This window comes from Nannobrachium achirus (assembly GCF_963921795.1).
Source record: "Nannobrachium achirus genome assembly, chromosome: 2".
Classification (NCBI taxonomy): Eukaryota; Metazoa; Chordata; class Actinopteri; order Myctophiformes; family Myctophidae; genus Nannobrachium; species Nannobrachium achirus.
The window spans coordinates 14,481,086-14,504,048 of record NC_137811.1 but is presented as its reverse complement, the minus strand read 5'-3'; the positions used below and the strand labels follow the sequence as shown (position 1 = coordinate 14,504,048).

At 43.7% G+C, this 22,963-nt stretch overlaps 1 protein-coding gene across 1 annotated transcript in view; it reads right to left on the bottom strand.

The window, feature by feature from the left end:
- kcnn3 (potassium intermediate/small conductance calcium-activated channel, subfamily N, member 3) overlaps window positions 1-22,963 on the bottom strand; it is a gene marked incomplete at both ends in the record, with an annotated part of 242,181 nt that overhangs the window by 94,993 nt on the left and 124,225 nt on the right. The window contains 2 exons of the mRNA XM_080739938.1: window positions 2,232-2,409; window positions 3,991-4,109. Coding sequence (XP_080596064.1) covers window positions 2,232-2,409; window positions 3,991-4,109 — 297 coding nt within the window. The remainder of the gene's footprint in view (window positions 1-2,231; window positions 2,410-3,990; window positions 4,110-22,963) is intronic.

The following is a 22,963-nucleotide window of genomic DNA, read 5'->3' as shown; positions in this document are numbered from 1 at the left end:
CTGAGGAGTCTGGACTGGGCCTCAATTCCATGGGCCAGGGCACACATGTTAGGCCCGTGCAGGGCTCTAAAATGTACCCCAAATGTGTACCAAAGTAATACATAGCAGCGTTGCACCACGGGGTACAGAACACATTGAAATGGTTTGGATATGTCTCGCTGTCCACAGCTCACAGCTCAATAAGATGAGTATCTCTGTCTCTGACATGAAAAAAGCAAAATCATTAAAGTCATCGCTCTCTGAACACTCTTGCCTTTAAAGAGCTCGAGGATCTACTACAAATGGGGAGGCAATTTCCCAAGAGAGTTAATTGATCAGTTACGGCGGTGCATTTATGGGCGTTATCTATTATTTCATTCTATTCCCTCTTACTATTCTTATCTATTATATCGTGGCTGTAGGCCTCATATATTTAAAGTGTGTATTTGTGAATGAACGCCCTACTTTGTCGTATACTGTACTATTACAGTGTCACGCTAAAGTCGTGATGTGCAACGTGAGCTAAAAACTCACAGCTTAAATTTCAATTTTCAAACCAGGAAAATTACATTTCACACCTTACGACCTCGAACCTTAAAGCAAACTGAAAACCTTGAGTGTCAATCCCTAAAGCTTCAATTTAAAACCTTTATGGGGACCTCAAACCTTCAATTTAAACATCAGACCTCAAACTCTGAAATTCTAACGGTAGACCTCAAACTTCAAACATTCAGCCTTAAATTTCGATACGTAAACAAATGTATCTGTTTGTCAAGGGCAATAGCACCGACATCATAGCCTCTCTCTGTGTGTGTGTGTGTGTGTGTGTGTGTGGTGTGTGTGTGTGTGTGTGTGTGCGTGTGCGTGTGCGTGTGCGTGTGTGTGTGCGTGTGTGTGTGTGCGTGCGTGCGCGTGTGCGTGTGCGTGTGTTCATTCATGTGTGTTCATGTGTGTGCAATCCAACACAGACTAATCTCTGAGGACAGATTGTCCAAACAGCAGAATGTGTCAGCACCACTCACTGCCCTAAACAAAGTGTAGTTGTTGGCAGTGTTGAGCAAATTACTTTAAAAAAGTAATTAGTTATAGTTACTAGTTACTTCTCCAAAAAAGTAACTGAGTTAGTAACTGAATTACTCTATTGTAAAAGTAACTAGTTACTAGGAAAAGTAACTTTTTGCGTAAAAAAGTTGTAATATGTGTCCGAACACAACTGAGGGCTAGTCATTGACATTTTATTCATTTTCTTTTTTCATTTCATTTGAAAGCTGGGAATCATAGCTACAAAAATATATATTGGTTGTGAAGATTGACCCAACAGTTTTGTAGATATGGCTTATAGAGTTATGCCATGCAGAAATACTAGATCTGAAATTATGACTAAAACTAAATTACATTTTATTCAAAAACAACACTGTCCTACCGCACCAAGAGAGCTTTACTGCATTGTTTACTTTCGTTTACAAAAAAAGAGGCTATGGGTCCATTTTCCTCTGCTTTGTGCTGACTTTGGGTGAAACCGCGGATGGAAATAATGGATGAATATAACTCCATAGATTTTCAAAGGTAAGTGATTTGCTGGCAAGAGCAGAAAGGGCGATTAGCCTAGCTTAGCCTACATATGACAGTAATGAAGTTAACAAATAGGTTCCCAGATTGCACACAAACAAACACAGACACACACACATGCACACACCCATCCACTCGCCAGGGACGTGCTGGCCATTGGGAAAAGTGGGACAACTCCCGAACGGCCGGTTCATTCCCGGCCGGTCCAGGCCGGCCATTAGGAAAAAATTAAAAATAAAATGTCTGCCTTCGTTCCATTTTGGGGGCTGGGTGGCCAACAAAGTAAATTGTCACTGTCGGGCAGAAACCTTGTATTTCCAATTTTCATTTTTTTTTGCAAAGCAAAGCCCTGCTTCATCATACAAGGCCGTTGCACAAAAGTAGTGAAAACAGCAGATATACAAGCACACAACGCCTCACGGTGCGAGGCATTGTGTGCTTGTAGATCAGCTGTTTTCACTAGTTTAAATCATTTTTAAAATGATAAATACGAAACAAACGATTTTGGACGTACAAGATTTCCACCCGACAACAAATATAACTCATGTAATTGGCCCACTGGCTTGTCACTTGATCTGAAATGATCTGAAAATGGCAAATCTTGAGGGCCTCGGGCTGAATCAGGGGCCCAGCATGTCCCTGCACACGCGCACACACCCCTCCACTGGCACACTCTGGCTCACCTTGTTGAGGGCGCCTATGCTGCGCGAGGAGGCGTCGGTGAACAGCTTGCTGTGCAGCAGCATGACGCGTGCGATGAGGTAGAGGCGCAGGAACATGGGCACGCTGAGCACCATGTCCAGGTCAGCCTCGGCCTGCGACGGCGTGTAGGAGAAGGCCAGGCGGGCGCGCCACTGGAACCTGCATTCAGGGACGAGACGATGATCGTTATTATCGTTTACTAAGCTGTGAATAGACTGACAATGTTGTAAAAAAAAAAAATAGACTAAAATGTTGGGGAGGGACTATAGTGGAGAGGAGAGTCATTTTATGTTTGGTTGCTCTCCGGTGTTGCGTGCTGAAAATAGCCGATCTACAAGCTCACAACGCGTCGCGCTGCGACGCGTTGTGAGCTTGTAGATCGGCTATTTTCAGCACACAACCAAGTGTAAAATCAGTCATTATAATTGCCATCAAGGCCTGCCAAAATGTATTTTAGTTGACTAAATCAACTGTAGATTTTATTGCCCAAAATCTTATGATATTTAGTTGACTAATTTTCATTTTCAAAAGACTATGACTAAAACTAAATCAAAATTTGATGATAATCGTTATTATCATTTATCGTGATAGAAGAACATCCACAATAATCGTACCGTGGAGATTTAAATGTGTTGTGGAAATATCCTGCGTCATGAACTGGGATCAATTCGCCTTTTTTTGCCGAGCTGCATATCCGGTACCATTTAAACCCTCTATAAGTGGTAAAACGCACCTGGAAATAACATACTTAATGATAGTCTTTTTTTCACCGGAATCTCGAAAAATAGCCGATCTACAAGCTCACAATGGGTCACACCGCGACAGGCTGTGAGCTTGTAAGGGTCACACCGCGACAGGCTGTGAGCTTGTAGATCGTCTATTTTTCTGCAAACGTTACGCCCCCAGGATGATGGACGCTGGGGATATTTTGATTATCGCAATAATATCGTAAATCCAAAAATTCCAGTCAAAACTGACTTTTTTCACTCCATCTCTACCGATCTACAAGCTCACAACGCGTCGCAACGAGCTTGTAGATCTGCTATTTTCTGCAAACGTTCCGCCCCCAGGATAATGGATGTTGGGGATATTTAGATTATCACGATAATATCGTGAATCTAATTTTTTGGGGGGGTCACAATAATGGTGAGATGAAATATGGTCCCGTCCCTACTTGGGCATTAACGACTTGTGATTTTTGCAAGTCGACTCGACTCAGTAAAAAGTTGAGTTGAAGTCGACTTTATCGTTTGATGACGTCATCACATCACACACAACCCCCCAATTATTTTATAAAGTTTAAGTATATAGAGGGTATCTTCACATTTCTAAAGTGCCAATTTAAGGACATTTTGATACCTCTAAAATGGCAAATTAAACAATGTCCAAATTGTCAAATATATAGAGGCAGAAATTGTGAAAATAGCCGATCTACATGCTCACAACGCCTCGCATCGCGAGGCATTGTGAGCGTGTAGATCTGCTATTTTCACAACAGAACCATGTTATACCAAATGTTATGTAGCACTGTAATATTGGATCATTCCGTCCTTGACAATAAGCAATCCTACTGTTTGAATGCTGTACAGACTCACACATGGAGCAAAAATAATGATAGAAAAAAATACAAAGGATTTTTTTTTTCAACTTCGACTTTCTCTGCTGGGAGTCGACTTGTGTAATGAAGTCGACTCAGTCGACTTGTCGACTTTTTCGTTAATGCCCTAGTCCCGTCCCTACCTGAAGTCCCCCGGCACCGGGTGCACCGCCGACACCAGCAGCTCCAGGCCAATCAGCAGCACCCGCTCCATAGTCATGGCGATGCGCCAGTCGTCGGCGCCGTTGTCGATGACGAAGAGCTGCGGGGAGGGGTGAGGTAAGGTCAGCAGGGGTGGGGAAAAGTACTCACATAAACGTGTCAGTACTGCAGTGTAGACTAGGGCATTCACGAATAGTGATTTTTAATATTCGAATTATTCGACCTCAAAGTATTCGAATAGTTGAATATTCGACAGGACTGGCCAAACTGTCAAATATTAAGTAAGCAAGAGGCAGACATTGTGAAAATAGCCGATCTACATGCTCACAACGCGAGGCGTTGTGAGCATGTAGATCTGCTATTGAGTCACATTAAATTCCAAGTGCTTGTCAGGGTGGGGGTCCCCAGTTCAAATATGTTTATTTTGGGGGTCACGGCCTAAAAAGGTTTGAGAACCTCTGGTGTAGAGCATTAACAAATTCATCCACCAGGGGCGTTGGCAACTCATTCTTATGACTTCCTATCTAGCCAAGCTTTATAAACTATATATTTTTTAAAGAGAAAACAATAAAATAAAAAAAACAAGCGGATATTCAACTTTGGTGAACAACGTTGAATAGTGACTTTGATATTCGAATATTCGAATATTTGCTGAATGCCCTAATGTAGACGTATTCTGTTGCAAGTAAAAGGTCCGGAGTTCGAAAAGCACAAGAGTACTGGCATCAAAATATACTTGTCTTGAAGTATCAAAAGTGAAAAGTACTCGTTATCAGGGCCGGACTGGGACACAAATTCGGCCCTGGCATCTTGGCCCAGACCGGCCCACCACAACCGGCGCAAACCGAACACAGAAGATCTACAAGCCCACAACGCGTCGAGGCAGCGACACGTTGTGGACTTGTATCAGCTGTTTTATGTTTGGGTGTGACTCCTGGGCCACAGCAGCCTGTGATTGGACTACTAGGCTGGTATTCAGATGATAGACATAGTACAGCAACTTGCAATGGGCCTGGTGTACAAGATACACTACACCACTATGATACCCATGTACCTGGCTAAATACTTTATAAACGTTAAGGATGTCCATAATTACAACAGATCATGTTCAACCCAAAGTCAACTCAAACAAAGGGTCAAACTCGTTCTTCTGCTATACAACCAAAATGTGGAACACCCTACCGAAGGCCTTAAAGGAGTGTTGTTCCCTAGCATCCTTTAAAATCACCCTGAAAAACCACTTACAGGCGACAGCCATTCACAACTGGCAATAGTTGAAGACCCTTGCCCTAGGTGGGGTTTGCAAAAGGGCCTTTCTGTGTGGAGTTTGCATGTTCTCCCTGTGTCTCCTAGGATAGATTAGCCGGGCGGTGCCAGCCCCTATCACACACTTCGTTACACCACCATCGGACAATCGTGTGCTGTCTCTCTGCTCTGTGGAACTGTGCTACAGAAGGATTGTCCCTCTCCACTTAGTGGCCGCCCAGCCTAAACATGACTGCAATTATCCTAAAATGGTGTCAAAGACTTTTGGGGCCGGCCCACTTGTATAGTCGGCCCACCGGGCATATACCCGTATGCCAGATGCCTAGTCCACCCCTGCTCATTATGCAGATTCTTTTTTTTTTAATCTTGCTTATAGATCAGCTATTTTCAAATTGCCTGTGCAATATACAGTATGTGTATAATACATACATACATACATACATACATACATACATACATACATACATACATACATACGTATACGTGTGTGTGTGTGTGTGTGTGTGTGTGTGTGTGTGTGTGTGTGTGTGTGTGTGTGTGTGTGTGTGTGTGTGTGTGTGTGTGTGTGTTACGGTATGTTTTAGAACCTAGAACATGATTGAAAAAGGAGCGCTCGTTTTCTAGTTCACCACACTCCACCACCCGCTCCCCCTGTCATATTGTCATCAATTCACTTTGATTGCAAGCTGGCTAGCCATCATCAAAAGAAAGTTCCTTTTCCTTTTCATCAGAGAGTCCTGTTCTTGAGTTGAGAGACCATTGTTTACTTCTTCATCTTTCGTGTGTCATCGTCAGATGTCCAGATCAGTAGCGCACAGCCAGGCCCTCGTCTCAGGTCCCACATGGAAGAGGCCTCGGCCTCCGAGGGTGGTTTATACAGAGGACAGGCGTTGATTATGTGGTCAGCGGTCTGCTCCGGCTCCCCCACACTCACATGCTGCTCCGTCCACCAAGCCCCACTTTCGTATGGACGCTTTGAAGCGTCCGACCACAGTTCTCAGGCGGTTCAGCAGAGTCCATTGCCGGCGTGGCAGTTCCTCTCCTTGGCTTTGATGCCGCCTCCCGGGTCCTGGATGTAACTGTGGATGCGTGTTGGCCCCGGCCGACTCCCACTCCCGCTTGTTTACTTGACCTAGCAGCAATACTGTGGTTAGCTTTGACATGTTGAAATCTTGGGAGGGGAAATCATTTACTATTCTGTCCCTATCGGGATGCTGAGTCGGCTCAAGCGAACTTTGCACTTTCAAAAACGATCAAAAAAGCCCACAGCACGCCGCATCGCGGTGCGCTGGGGGCTTGGTGTATCTCTGTTCGGATGGAAAGGAAACCATATTATGTCCAAAACTGTTACTTTTCAGGATTCAAATTCTCAGGGCACGGTGGCACAGTCGGTAGAGCTGTCACCTCACAGCTAGAGGGTCCTGGGTTTGATTCCTGCCGGGGACTCTGTGGGCTCTGTGGGCGCTGGGGGCTTGTTCTTCCCTCCGCGTCATCAGTGTTCATACCCTAGGTCAGGGGTCTTCAACGTTTTCAGACCAAGGACCCCTTAGTTGAGAGAGAGATGAAGCAGGGACCCCCACAACCTTCTCATAGATTCCATATAGTTTCGTGGCTTGACAGCTCAATCTCGAGTGTATTTTGGGATTCATGTCAATGTGTGTTTTCAGATTTTGAACCACTTGAACCGTCATTACCTAATAAACTTGACCTTTCACTCTGTACTGGCGTTGTGAGCTTGTTGCTGCTATTTTTGGCTAAAGTTATCAGAATATGGACACTAGGGTTCAAGTTGTTAATATAAAAAAGGAGAAAAAAAACTTTCTAACACTCAAAGATTTGGAGGGTTAACCCTGTAGTAACTCTGAGGACCCTGTAGCAACTCATAATGTAATAACGTCTCATAATGTAATAAGGGCTCATAATGTAATAATTAAAATGTAATAAAAACTCATAATGTAATAATCAGCTCATAATGTAATAAAAAAAACGAGCGCATAACGTAATAATGGATTTTTCAATAATGTAATAATGTAATAATGTGTTACATTAAGAACCTCCACATAGGAGGCTCATAATGTAATACAGCTTCATAATGTAATAATGTATTTTTTATTACATTATGAGCTGATTATTACATTATGAGCTTTTATTACATTTTAATGATTACATTATGCACTTGTTTTTATTACATTATGAGCTGATTATTACATTTTGAGTTTTTATTACATGTTTTTATTACATTATGAGCCCTTATTACATTATGAGTTGCTACACACCCTGCCAACTTTGTTGATGAAGAATGGAGCAATTATCTGCTAAACATGCATATGGGGATCATTTAGCTGTACAAAGAGCATCTACAATGTTCAACATACAGTTCGTGGTTGTATCTACACTGGGTGTTGATGCAACATCGATAATATCCCCATGTGGTCAGTATGACGACAGTCTGCCATTGCTAGTTCTGGGCCACTTTGCCGAAGGTCATGGGGACCATTATGTAAGCCTTGATGGACCAGTCACACACTTGATTCAAAGAGTCCAGGAAGCAGAGGAGAGCGCACCACTTCGATCTGTCCTTCACTCTGGTCCTAAGTCTAGCCCTCACTCTGGCCTTGACTCGGTACCTCACTCTGGCCCTGACTCGGTCCCTCACTCTGGCCTTGACTCGGTACCTCACTCTGGCCCTGACTCGGTCCCTCACTCTGGCCCAGGGCCGGATTTATAATAGGGCTTGACACACTGAAGCACAGGGCCAGGGCCGGTTCCTGGCATAAGCAATATAAGCTGTCGCTTAGGGCCACAACCACTAAGGGTGCCACATCACAGGGAGAAGATGGGGCCATGTCCCTGCTGCTATCGGACAGACAGGCATTACTTTCTCAATTCACCTGTGCTCAGACACTTTGTTTTTGTTCTGGAGTTGTTTTTTTAACTATAGAGAGCAGAGAAGGGAACAGCCCATGCCATAATGATGACATCGTAGCGTAATACACACGTAACAATGTGTTCTTATCAACTCACCAAGCTGTCATCATATTCAGAAGATCACAATATGTATCCTTGATTTATTAGACGTCATACAGGAAAAAAAAAGTTACATCATGTTCATCTGAGAAGCGTCAAGGATACAAAGACAGGAAAGTCTTGCGACTTATTTCCATTGTGGTCCCTGAAATATTTATTCTTGTTAGTTTTTTTCTCCCACTGCTTGTTGGTGCTTTCATTAAAAGTACAGCTGAAGTTTTTACTAGTCGCTGCTCGTTTATACGTCTAATTTAAAATGTATGAAGATCTCGACACTTGAAGAAAACTCAAGGAAGGAAGGTCCTGTTGGTTCAAAACAAAGCACTCTGTAGTTAATAGTATCTCAAATGAGAATTGCCAGATTTCAAATAGTTTGCATCACTGGGAATAAGAAGAAGTAGAATAGATTGCATCACTGGAAGTTTGCATGAAGAAGAAGTAGAATGGATGAGATGTTTGACCTTTCCAGTATTAATGAAGTCACTGATGACCCCTGGTAATGTTACTACTGACCAGTCTGCCGCAGCAGCGTTATACGTCATTGCTTTGGCCCCGCTTAGCCGAGCTCGGACCTACTCTAGAGTGGATACTTTATACTAGCCTGATTTCAGACTCTGCGCTGGAGCTTGAGTCTGAAGTTGTCCCTATTCTATTTGATTTAAAAGGGGAGGGGATTTAAAATTTGAAATTCCCAATCACAAGAGATCTGGTGGGAGGGGTTGTGTTTGACTTGTGTACACAAAACATTCCCCCTCCCCCTGTATGACAGGAATCAAGTTGTTGTCTTTGAAGTTTCATATAGAGAGAAGCACTAATGAGCTATTTACACTTGTATGGTTCAATCAATGACTGCAGTTCAGAACCCCTTTGAAGTTCAAAGGGAGCAATTAAGAGCTCTGGTGAACCACCCCTCCCTCCACTGTTTCTGTTGATTTTCAAAAGTTAGACGCACCCCTCCTCCGTCTTGCATTGATTTCATTGGTCGGTGCGCCAAGACACCGATAGAAAGAGACGCGTCATATGACAAAACCAGACAAAGAGAAGCGGTCCACTCAGAGAGTGGGAGGGTCTATTGGCTGGAGCCAGGCAAACTTTATACTACCACGTTTTGTACCACTTTCACACCACTCTACCCAGTTCCTTGTAGTGGAATACCTGGCACAAGTGTGTGGGGTCGGGTCGGGTGGGGTGGAGTGGGGTGGTGCCATGCCAAATATAATATAATAATAATAATCTGTTTATTTTAGGTGGGGGCCACCTAAAATAATCTTGCATAGGGCCACCTGAGTCCTAGAACCGGCACTGCACAGGGCATTAACAACCACAGGGGGGCACCAGAGGATCAACTGTAAAAAAAAGATATTCACATGAGCTAAGCTAAGCTAACCTAACGTTGCTGTCTGTAATGACTGGTTACACTTAAGGGTTTTGAAGAAACGTTAGGTGGATACTAGTATGCACAACTCTAAAAGAACTGGTGCACTATTGTGTTGGAGCGCCTCAGTGCGGCTGCAGAGTTAAGGTGCTATGTATCCCTGATTGATTGATTGATTGATTGATTGATTGATTGATTGAAAACTTTCAAACTAGGTCCAAGCACAGGGCACCATGAAGGGTAAATCCTGCCCTGCTCTGGCCCTCACTCTCGCAGTAAGGCCCTCACTCTGGCCCTGACCCGGTACCTCACTCTGGCCCTAGGTCTGGACAGATCGAAGTGGTGCGCTCTTTGAATCAAGTGTGTGACTGGTCCATCAAGGCTTACATAATGGTCCCCATGACCTTCGGCAAAGTGGCCCAGAACTAGCAATGGCAGACTGTTGTCATACTGACCACATGGGGATATTATCGATTTGCATCAACACCCAGTGTCGATACAATCACGAACATACAGTTTGTGATGAACATTGTGGATGCTCTTTGTACAACTAAATGATCCCCATATTTCACATTCATTTGCTGCATGTTTAGCAGATAATTGCTCCATTCTTCATCAACAAAGTTGGCAGGGTGTGTAGCATCTCATAATGTAATAAGGGTTCATAATGTAATAAAAACATGTAATAAAACTCAAAATGTAATAATCAGCTCATAATGTAATAAAAAACAAGTGCATAATGTAATAATTAAAATGTAATAAAAGCTCATAATGTAATAATCAGCTCATAATGTAATAAAAAAGACATTATTACATTATGAAGTTGTATTACATTATGAGCCTCCTATGTGGAGGTAACACATTATTACATTATTACATTATTGAAAAATCCATTATTACGTTATGTGCTCGTTTTTTATTACATTATGAGCTGATTATTACATTATGAGTTTTTATTACATTTTTCTTATTACATTATGAGCCCTTATTACATTATGAGCCGTTATTACATTATGAGTTGCTACAGACCCCCTAGGGGTCCCATACCCCCTGTTGAAGACCCTTGCCCTAGGTGGGGTTGGCAAAAGTGACACACACTTCGTTACACCACCACTACCGCCAGGGGTAGCTTTGTGCGGTCTGTTTTTTTAACCAGGCTAAGGGTAGGTATATATACCCTCACAAAAAACATGCAGTAATCCTGGTCTCTAAACTGCCTCCCCCTGGGGCCGGGGAGCCTGGTGGAGGGGAAAGGAACTGGTTGGAATAACGTGCTCCTTCCACGAGTTACGTCCAGCCGAGGAAACTCCCCCCTGTCAGGTGAAAAGAAGCAACTTGGATTCCTCATGCATAGAAGGAAGCATGAGTCAGTCAATTGCTCTCCCCAGGTTGGCAGAGGGAGAGTAGTGCCTATAATTACATTAGACAATGACACTGGGTGAACAAAAAAAAAATATATATATATATATGGGTTACAGAAATCGTGCGATAAAAAGGTACGATTAAAAGTAGCAGATCTACCAGCTCGAAACACAGCTTGCAGATTTCTGCTATACGTTTGATGCGCCTGTGCGCCGGCGTAGTATGGGGCGTCAATTTAGGAGAAAAAAACAAACATGTGAAGGTCTGCCCGACAGCGACTATAGGCCATTTTAGAGAATTCAAACGTGGACATACGGGGTTCCCGCCCGGCCAGGCGACAACGTCCCACACTACACATTATTGTTTAGTCATTCGGCGGCGGCTCCGTAATTATCCCCAATCACCACCTCCAAGCTCCTTAACGAGCTCCTAACGAGCACGCTCCTTAACGAGCACGCTGTGATTGTTGCTTTTGTCGGGTTACCCCTCGCCCCCCCCCCCCCTCCCCACTAACCACCCTTCCTTCTGTTGATATTGTTTGTGTTATTAATTGCCGCGCTGCTGCTGGTTGGCATGGTTACCGAGGAAGCCCTTAGTTACGGGGAAGTCCCCCCCTCCTCCGAGAGCGTGTGTGTGTGTGTGTGTGTGTGTGTGTGTGTGTATGTGTGTGTGTGTGTGAGGGCGTGATCTGTAAGCTAGCAGCTGCAGCGGCTGAAGCAGATGCTACGTGTTTGTGTGTGTCTGTCTGTGTGCGTGCATGAATTTATGTGTATGTGTGTGTGTGTGTGTGTGTGTGTGTGTGTGTGTTCGCTTGAGTGCGTGTATGTGTGCATGTGTGTACTTGCATTAGTATAATTGTGACAGCTAGGTCCCCACCAAGTGTGGTACAATTTGAGGAATAGACAACCGCGAGGATGATTAAAGTTAGGCTTCACGACAAAGAAACGATTCCTTTTCAGGTGTTGGGTTATAGTTGCACGGCAGTGTAACACCGCAATATATGATCATAATAGTTTGTGGATGTAAAAAATGCCATTCATAAAATTGCCATCCAAAAATGATGATATTGTCACACAAGTAGACTGTGTGTGTGTGTGTGTGTGTGTGTGTGTGTGTGTGTGTGTGTGTGCGTGCGTGCGTGCGTGCGTGCGTGCGTGCGTGCGTGCGTGCGTGCGTGCGTGCGTGCGTGCGTGCGTGCGTGCGTGCGTGCGTGTGTGTGTGTGCGTGTGTGTGAGACCGAGCAGAGCCAGTCTTGTCATGGTGACTGTTGCCACGGCGACTACATCAAAGCTGAGCCAAGCTTAATTAGGAATCCCAGAGAGAGAGAGAGAGAGAGAGAGAGAGAGAGAGAGAGAGAGAGAGAGAGAGAGAGAGAGAGAGGTGCAGAAAAGTGGAGAGCAAGATAAAGAAAATACAATCAGAGAGTGTGTGTGTGTTCATCTTATATGACTCATTAACTGCCAGCTCACTCTCTCTCTCTCTCTCTCACACACACACACACACACACACACACACACACACACACACACACACACACACACACACACACACACACACACACACACACACACACACACACACACACACACACACACACACAGAGACAGACACACAGACACAGGCGTGCGCACATGTCGTGTGCCATTCACAATCGAACACAACACTTTGGTCTGTTAACACCCTGACATTCACAACTACCATCCTCTCTCTCTCTCTCTCTCTCTCTCTCTCTCTCTCTCTCTCCTCCTCCTCTTCATCTCTCTCCACATCTCTATCTCCATTCTACTCTCTCTCTCCATTAAACTCTCTCCTCCCTTTCTCCCTCACCTCTCTTCGTTATGTGTATCTTTTTGCATGTCTGCAGGTACACCCATCGCCGAAACATTTCCGCTTCAAAGCAGAAACGTTTTCCTTTCAAAGCAGAAACGTAATATCTCCACACTGTAACTTGTGTCTTTTCGTAAATCAACGCTGTGCTCGATCACACTACGGCGCCACACGAAAAGCACCAAAAATATCCACGACGTGTTCTGAGCTTGCAGATCTGCTGATTTTGCTCCTTTTTGAGTGGTGGTAAACTGCTCCTAAGAGTGGCTGTGCGTGTGTCTGTAGCCACTTTTCCTCAGCGTTTTGCCATAGCAATGCGTTTTCCTCAGCGTTTTGCCATAGCAATATGTGTGTGTGCGTAGCCATATTACATCACCAATTACATCCTAGACCTATCTGTAGCCACCTTTCCTCAGCGTTTTGCCATAGCAATGTGTTTTCCTCAGCGTTTTGCCATAGCAATATGTGTGTGTGTGTGTGTAGCCATATTACATCACCAATTACGGTACATCCTAGACTTATATCCTAGTCTTTTTCCTCAGTGCTTTGCCATAGCAATGTGTTTCCCTCAGCGTTTTGCCATAGCAATGTGCGTGTGTGTAGCCTGTATTACATCACCAATTACCAATTGAAGACGTTATGCAAGCACGACCACCGCTCACTTCACATTGGGTGTGATTTTTTTAAACCCATTTAGGCCTGGAACCACTTTAAACATTATTTTATGCTTTAACTATTAAAAATACATGTAATTGTGGGGCAATTGTGTGACATGAAGAAGAAGGATTTAGAAGACAATTATAGAATTGGGTAAAAAATATTCCCATTTTCAAAATGTTTCAAAAATAGCAGATCTAAAAGCTCGCAGCACTGCACTTGGTGCCACGCTGCGAGCTTGTATATCTGCTATTTTTTTTTTATAGTTAAAGCAGAGAATAATGCAGTTAAAGTAATAATACGTAATAATGGATGAATTTGTAAACAGTAAACAGGTTTTCCATGACCTGTCTCTTTGCAGTGCGTGTAGCGGCTGGCATCCACACGGCTCAATCAGAGCAGAGGTGATGCACTTCCTGCCAGTAATGGACTTGTTTGTGTGCGGAGCTGCAGTCCAGTGATGAGAAAAACAGTGCTCACATTATTTACTTGAGTGAAAGTATCAATGCTACAACACAGAAATGCTCTGGTACAAGCAGGGGTCATCAATTATGTCCGTACGCGGACAATGTGTCTGTGGAAAAGATTTGTTATTGTCCATGGCAAATTACCTAGTTACTGAATGTCAAGTCTCCAGGTTTTACTTCAGAATATGACATGACACTTATTTATAACGACTCTTTGGCATACTAGGAGTCCAACTGGTACTAGTGGTTCTCAAATGTTTTGTTTGCAAGCACCGCCATAACTGAGAGTCAGAGTTACAGACCTGTTATGGTCATTCGGGGCTATAGCTCTAATATTATTGTCCACATGTTGTGTGTCTGTGAATTATAACCAGTAAGACTCCCTAAATGGGGAGATAAGTGACCGTCACGTCGCATACACAAACTTTGGAAGGCAATGGTAGCCAATCAGGAGGGAATATGGGAAATAGGACAGATCCATAGTACCATATTTTCCTTAAAGATAGTGGAGTAGAAGTAAAAGAATCGCAAATTGGAAATACACGTCCTGTAGATTTTCAGGGGATCTGCAGAACATTGAGCTTGTAGATCAGCTATTTTTGCTATTTTTACAATCTTCTCTGACTTTTTGCCTTTCGATGGGAATGGTGGGTTTTCTTGCCATTTGCGGGTTTCTGCAAAAATACGCTCCATAAATATCGTCGTTGTCGGGTGGAAACCTCGTATCTCCAAGTTTCAAATGTGTACGTTCTTTCGCAAGGTAAAACCCTGCTTCATCATCCAAGGCCGTCGCACAAAAGTAGTGAAAACAGCCGATCTACAAGCACACAACGCCTCGCACCGCGAGGCGTTGTGTGCTTGTAGATCGTCTGTTTTCACTAGTTTAAATCGTTTTAAAATGATAAATACAAAACGAACGGTTTTGGACATACTCAGGTTTCCACCCGACAACGACGAAATGTACCTGTGGAAAACATGCATTTGTAGGACATGTGCAGGAAAAGAGCAGTAAAGCCAGACGACTTGAAACGGCACATTGGTACTCAAGTAAAGTACAAATACCACAAAATCGTACCTAAGTACAGGACTTGAGTAAATGTACTTTAGTTACTTTACACCACTGCTGCAGTCCTGAAAAGCCTCCTGTGTGCAGTCAAAAAATCACTACTCACACGCACGCACACACACACGCACACATGCACGCACACACATACACACGCGCGTGAGCACGGAAAGAGCTTTTCCCCTCAGGCTGAGGCCTGGACAATGACCCAGCTGCCAGGTCAACTGTATTTAACCTGCAGGGGGAGGGGTTGGTTTGGGACATTAACTTCCACAACCTCAAGAATGAACGGTTCGAGAGGAGAAGCGTTTCCTCACTCAGCTCATATACAGAATGAACGGTTCGAGAGGAGAAGCGTTTCCTCACTCAGCTCATATACAGAATGAACGGTTCAAGAGGAGAAGCGTTACCTCACTCAGCTCATATACAGCCGGTGGAAAAGCCACCGACTGGTGTGATCTGGTCCTTACCCAGCCCACTCTGGAATATTCTAGAGCCCCCCAAATACCCCCATGCTAGAGCCCCCCAAATAATCATTTTTCAACCCTACGAACACTTACGCTGGTTGCACACTGCTGCGTTTTTCGGGCCGAATATCGGAGTGAATTTCGGAGCGCGCAAATAAAAAATCAACCTCACGTTATGTCAGTCACGTTTGCACACTGCCGCCCGTTTCGCGCACCCCTCGGTCCCTTTGCTCTCTCTATCTCTCTCTCTCCTTGCCCTGAAAAACGCATTTCGCAACGAAAAACGCAGCAGCGTGCAAAGACCTTAAGAGTTGAGGCATTACATTTTGTGTAGGCTTTTGTTTCTACCTCTAATGTTTGACAATTTGGCCAATATTTAATTTGTCATTTTAGAGGTACAGTATTAAAATGTCCTTAAATTGTCACTTTAGAAATGTGCATATACCCTCGATACACTTAAACATTATGTTGGTTTGTTTACTGTTGAGTGAGAAAACAATGTTGCACATTAAGTTAATCATCTGGGAACCCCCCCAAAATAATGTGGGGACCCGCCTGGGGGTCCCGACCCACAGGTTGAGAACCACTGTTCTAGAGTGGTATCAGAGCAGGGGTTCCCAAAGTTGGGGACAAAATAATTACAAATATCAAATTCAACGGAATGAGTGAAGTACAAAGTAACACACTAGAAATACTGTTCCTACGAAACAGTGTGGGCTCGCTGCTCCCTCATTGGCTAACGTGATGTCACCAAGAACGCTGATCCTCATTGGCTAAGGGCCCTGCCATTGTCGAGGAGAACAAGTTCTCCTCATTTTTGAGGAGAACTTGTTGATAAACTAGACCAGGTCAACCTGGTTGTGCCAGACCCCCTGTCTGTCATCATCATTTATGACATCATGCCTTTTGTAGGTATGTCATCATCATGTCATCATCATATATACCCTTTATATAGAAAACCCGGACCGACATTTGCTTATGTAGGCCTACCCATTTCATGGGTCTGGCAATAATGAAGATAACAGTGTTCTTCCTTACTTTCAGCGAGCCCACGGCTAGAAAGATGCAATTCTGGGGTATTGCAAGTGTGGTTGTCGTGACGCGAGTCACACTTGGGGAGGGGGTGATTTTAAGGTGTCACTGAAGCGTGCAGTGTGTTTCAATTGGGCTTTCAGGAAGAAACCCAAAGTACACAGGGAAGCATTATTTCCTGGGGGGTCTATTAGCGCAGGGATACTCTAATATCTGAACCTGTGGGTAACATTACAAAAATGTCAAGGGGCCAGTAGATAAAATGACCACATTAATGATACTTGATAACTTCTGTCTTTCATTAGCACCTTGTATTGTCTATCTTAATTTAAAGGGGGCGTGACAACAGCTAATTAAGGCTATCAAATTAGCCAATTTTTTTAATGATGTCATGTACCCCCATGTTAAATGACCCAATCAAATTAATTTATTGTAGTTACTGTACTGAAAGTAGTACTTTCTGTACAGTAACTGAAATAAATTAATTTGATTGGGCTAATATGGGGGGAGGGGCGGAGTTGATTATCCATATCATTATCTTTTGAAACTGCCCCAAAAAAAGCTGTCCGAGGTGTGTTTCCGACTTTCTAAACCAACTTTAAAACTATCAGTTCTAGGGGTAAAAAATATATAGCATTCGCTATAAAATCAATGGTTAGACCGATAAAAAAGTACATGTCTTCTTCAAAAAAGCTGTCAAAAAAGGTGTACGAGGGTCAACACGCTTCTCCCCGTCTATGAGACGGTTTGTCGGCCATACCCTGCTGTCTCTTGCCCTAACCTAACTGGAGCACCAGACTGACCGGAGCAAGCCATGTCCTGCTCCGGTCTGTGCGCTGTGCTCACCGGAGCACAGCGGCCGGACTGAGGTCCGTGCGTGGCTAATATCATACACTCTGTGTGTGTGTAGCCTGTGTGTGTGTGTGTGTGTGTGTGTGCTTTCGCGCGCGCGTGTGTGTGTGTGTACACACACAATAGCTCTCGCAAATAGCCGTGCGGTGCAGCGTTAGCCGGGCTACACGCTAACAACAAGCCATCACGTTGTGCGCGGCACCGCACGACAGACGAAGTATACATTGCGCGGCACCGCACGACGGACGAAGTATACATTCACTACTAACTGATACGGCCCCGCCTCCTTTTCAGACTGTTTGAAGAAACACCACGTGACCTACTGTACCAGTAAGACTCCCTAATCGGGAGATAAGCGACCGTTGGTCGCTTATCTCCACAAATAGGCCAAAAGTTTGTTTTACCAATTATTACACTCTATGTGAACATTTACATCAACAAATCCCAAGTACTGGTTTTTAGGGGTGCTGTTAGTGTGGATCTCCTAACAGGGCATCATCTGGGATACAATCCCTTTTATGCCCATATATGGAGATCCCTAACATAATCCCTTTCATGCCCATATATGAGGATCCCTAACAGAATCCCTTTTATGCCCATATATGGAGATCCCTAACAGCATCCCTTTTATGCCCATATATGGAGATCACTAACAGCTAACAGAATCCCTTTTATGCCCATATATGGAGATCCCTAACAGAATCCCTTTTATGCCCATATATGGAGATCCCTAACAGAATCCCTTTTATGCCCATATATGGAGATCCCTAACAGAATCCCTTTTATGCCCAGTTGGTTGCTAGGGTAAAAAAACATGGTTGCTATGGTAAACAGTTGGTTGCTAGGGTAAACAGTTGGTTGCTAGGGTAAAACCATGGTTGCTAAGGTGGTTGCTAACGTACACTAACAGACCAGCAACAACAGACTGTTGCCACAGCAACGTACACAAAGGTTTGTGTACACATGTGGTGTGATGTCATACTGAAGATATATGACATCACACCGTACACAAACAAAGGTGTGACGTGTGACGGACGGACGGACGGACGGACGGACGGACGGACGGACGGACGGACGGCCGGTGGAGGTTTTCATAGTAAACTGCTCCCTGACGGTCGCAATCATAATGTTAAATTTCGGCCGGTGTCGCCACTCCTTTAAAAACCCAATGAAATGACTATTTTGGGTATTTTATTTTGGAGTTTCAGTTTTAAAAGGAAGCCAGCAATGGGAAACAAACAGGTGAATGTAATCAAAGGTTCATTTATATTCAAAAACTCTATCTATGTCATCACTTTTAGAATTTCTTGTTCACAGGAAGTAATTAAGAATGGCCTATTTAGGGACCTTTGATATTATAAATATACACAACAATTGTTTATTTTCTATTGTTTTGGCATCTAGTGTTAGGTATGGCCATATTATCACTACAGATATGCTCTAAAAGTGTGAAAAACATGTTTTTGATTTCACCCCGTCTTTAACAACTGACACTATTTTCTGGCAAATTAAACATAGTGGTATTGAATTTGCATGAGATGGTAAAATGAAAGCAAAAGCATCCGACCATTTCGGGTTTAAGTGCCGGTTCTTGTCATCAACTTTTCGGCGCTTGCTGAGGCTCATCTCTGCTGCTGCTCGGAATGAGTTCTCGCAGTTTTCCCTCCCTGGATGATTATTCATGTAGGCCTAATAGTAATGTAATGAGGCTAAAGATAAGATGCTCTAAAAAAACGATTAACTTTATTTATTTTTGATTGATTGGTGGGCCAGTCAAAATTAATGGCCCACAGGCCTGAGTTTGACACATACAAAACAGAAAAAGTACAAAACTATGGCACCAGCACCACCTCTTTAAAAAAAACATTTTTTTTTGTTTTTTGTTATTTTGTTTTGGCTGTGTTGAGCATTCTGACAGCTGCAGGGAGAAGGTTCTTTCCAAGCCTAGAGCCCCGGGCTGTGAGACTCTCACCTGCCACTTCCCATGTCACAAACACACTGTTACCCTGAGTACACCCAGTGTTTATCCTACCTAGCATAGTGTTGCTGTCGGCCAGAAACCTCTTATCTTCATGTTCTGTTTGTGTTTTTTTCTTTTTTTGGAAATTAATGCCCTACGCAAATGCACTTCACGCTGCGTTTCGAGCTTGTTGACCTGCTATTTTAGCTGTTTTTTAATTTGAATCTTGAAAAGTAAACAAGGACATATTGCCATACCCTATTTTCATAGTTCCCAACCTGCTTCATCTCCAAGTATAGGCCGGTGAGTGTCTGTATGTCTGTGTTTATGACATCCAATGGATAAACCCTTGGAATAACGCGTGTTTACATCATCCAATGGATAAACCCTTGAAAAAACACTGGGTGACGTCCACAACCACAAGTGCGACCTGATATTAATAATAAGGAGCAAGTTGGCACCTCGACAGTACCAACTTGCCCACCCACATACATACAGACAGCACCGAACATCAACGATTGCAATACTCGCACGCTCTGCTGGCGCACAAGAAGGCCATATATGGCCACAAGTGCACAGGACACAAGTTGGTACCTTGACAGAATAAGTGCGGTTGTGACTAAATAATAACTGCACAGGTTCCGTTGGAATTTTACATTTCCTGAAAAGTTACAGTTTTGCACTTACAAGGTTTTTATACCTCACAATATGCAGAGGTGGAACGTATTTATCCTTCTGAGAAAAAAATATTTTCATGTTTAGCTTTTTTGGCTGAAACATTGACACATAATATTATATATTGAATAATTATAAACTATATTATGGTCTGATCATACTTAGTAGTACCCCTATAAGCCCTACTAATAGCTTAGTACTAATTACTTAAAAATCTTGTATTTTCTTGTAATCTTGCTTTGGTTAAAGCAAATGTTTTGTATGTAAAATATTTAAATTAATACAATGTAATTTAGTCCAAACTGTATGGTAGAGCAGGGGTCTTCAACATTTTCAGGCCAAGGACCCCTTAGTTGAGAGAGAGATGAAGCAGGGACCCCCACAACCTGTTCATAGATTCCATATAGTTTCATTGTTTGACAGCACAATCATCAGTGTATTTTGGATTTGTGTCAATTTGTCTTTTCAGATATTTAACTACTTGAACCGTCAATACTTAATAAACTTAACCTTTCACTCTGTACTTAGTCTGCTCTTTTTCCCCTCAACACCAAAGCTCTTTGCTGAAAATAGCCGATCTACAAGCTCACAACGCCTCGCGCTGCGAGGCGTTGTGAGCTTGTAGATCTGCTATTTTTGGCTTAAGTTCTCGGAATATGGACACTAGGGTTCAATTGGTTAATATAAAAAAGGGGGAAAAAACAAGTTCTATCACACAAAGATTTGGAGGACCCCCTGTTGTAACTCTGAGGACCCCCTAGGGGTTCCGGACCCCGTGCTGAAGACCCCTGTGGTAGAGTATGTTAATAAAACATAACTTGTACAATTGTGGAGGTTGCATTTTGTCTCCCTGCTCTTCTATTCATTTGCATCGTGTCAAAGGTCATGTCTCACCTATAGAGACAGACTCTGACTAGAATTTTGACCTGATGGTCAAGATTCAATTCATCCTTTGTCAGCCTTCTGATTGGTCCCTGACTGACCAACCAGCAGGCTCTATCTGCCTTGTTCTGCCTTGGTTACGCCTTTTTTATGACAAATTTGCTAAAACATTGCTGCACCTGAGAGGCTCCTTTTTACTGAAACCAAGTTTAAAATGAGAATAATAACCATAAGAAGCAACTGAATTCCAATGGTAGTGGATGGAGAGAAAGGACTTTTGTCCCACCAAGACACAGCAACCAATGGGTGCGAAGAGGGGCGGGGCAACGGTCGGGACTTGACAAAGGTTTGAATTCATCCCCTGAGCAAAGCAGGCAGGCTCTATCAGTTCAAGGGAGAGTATTCTGTGCAGGTCGTTCAGTCCGAGTGTATCAACGGGTGCGTTCGGAAATGCACACCGGGCGTGTTAGATAATCACCCGCGTCACGGTTACTGAGGGTAGGGGTTAGGGTTAGGTTTAGGCATAGTTTTACTGAGGTTAGGGTTAGGGTTAAGGTTAGGTTTAGGGGTTAGGTTTAGGCATAGCTTTACTGAGGTTAGGGTTAGGGTTAAGGTTAGGTTTAGGGGTTAGGTTTAGGCATAGTTTTACTGAGGTTACTGCACTCACTACACTGAGCACACACCCCGTGCGCATTTCCGAACGCACCCCCTTGATACACTCGGACTGAATGACCTGCAAAAAACACTCTCCCATCAGCTCAATGGTAAACATGGCAGCACTTGCGCAGGAAACCGGGTTCAAAAATCCGGGGTAGAAGAGGAAAGAAATGGTTCACTGGTTCTGATCTCTTTTTTATGAGTTTGTTTTTATGTTTCATGTCTTTTATGTTGCACTGCCAGGAGGGACAGTATTTTCATTTCCTTTGTGCAGAATACAGTACACACTACACAGGGAATATGACAGCTAAAGTGAATCAGAATCCAGTATTATACTGTATGTACTGTATGTCGAACATCAGGGACGTGCTGGGCCCCTGATTCAGCCTGGGAAAAAGAGTTGAGAGGCCCTCATTGTGCGCTATAGAGAGAGATCTCTCTCTATAGCGCTGCTGCTAAACCTTGTATGTCCAAAACCGTTTGTTTTGTATTTATCATTTTTAAAATGATTTAAACTAGTGAAAACAGCCGATTCTACAATCACACAACGCCTCGCACCGCGAGGCGTTGTGTGCTTGTAGATCTGCTGTTTTCACTACTTTTCTGCGACGGCCTTATATGATGAGGCAGCTTTGCTTTGCGAAAGAAAAATTACAAATTTGAAACTTGGAGATACAAGGTTTCTGCCCGACAGTGGACGATTTACTTTGTTGGCCGCCCAGCCCCCAAAATGGAACAAAGGCAGACATTTTATTTCAATTTCAATTTCAATTTCAATTTCAGGAATGAACCGGCCCGTTCGGGAGTTGTCCCGCTTTTCCAAAATGGCCAGCACGTCCCTGTCGAACATTGCTGGGACTGAATTCGCCTCCCTTCCTCCACTCTCCTAAAACATCTCTCTCCCTCTCTCTCTCTCTCTCTCTCTCTCTCTCCCTCTCTCTCTCTCTCTCTCTCTCTCTCTCTCTCTCTCTCTCTCTCTCTCCCCCCCTCCTTCCTGCTGAGGCTAAATCGCCACAAGGAAAAGCTAAATAATTAAATTCCATTAGTGAGGTAATCTGTCAATGGGATGAGGGGGCAGCCGGGGAGAGGGGGGGGGTGGTGGGGGGGGGGGGGGGTGTCGGGGAGACAAAAAGATGGATGGAAAGAGACCAAACGCAAGCGGTTATAGCTCTGGGGGGAGAGAGAGAGAGAGAGAGAGAGAGAGAGAGAGAGAGAGGGGTAAACAAACATTAGTCTTATCTCCTATTAAACTCTGGTGTTGTGTACACAGCAGAGTGGCACACAGTGGACACCGAACCACAACAACAACAACAACTGCATTTTTATTTCCGTTTATTTCATCATATTATATATCACCGTCCTGTCTCCTCTTTGTATCAACATGC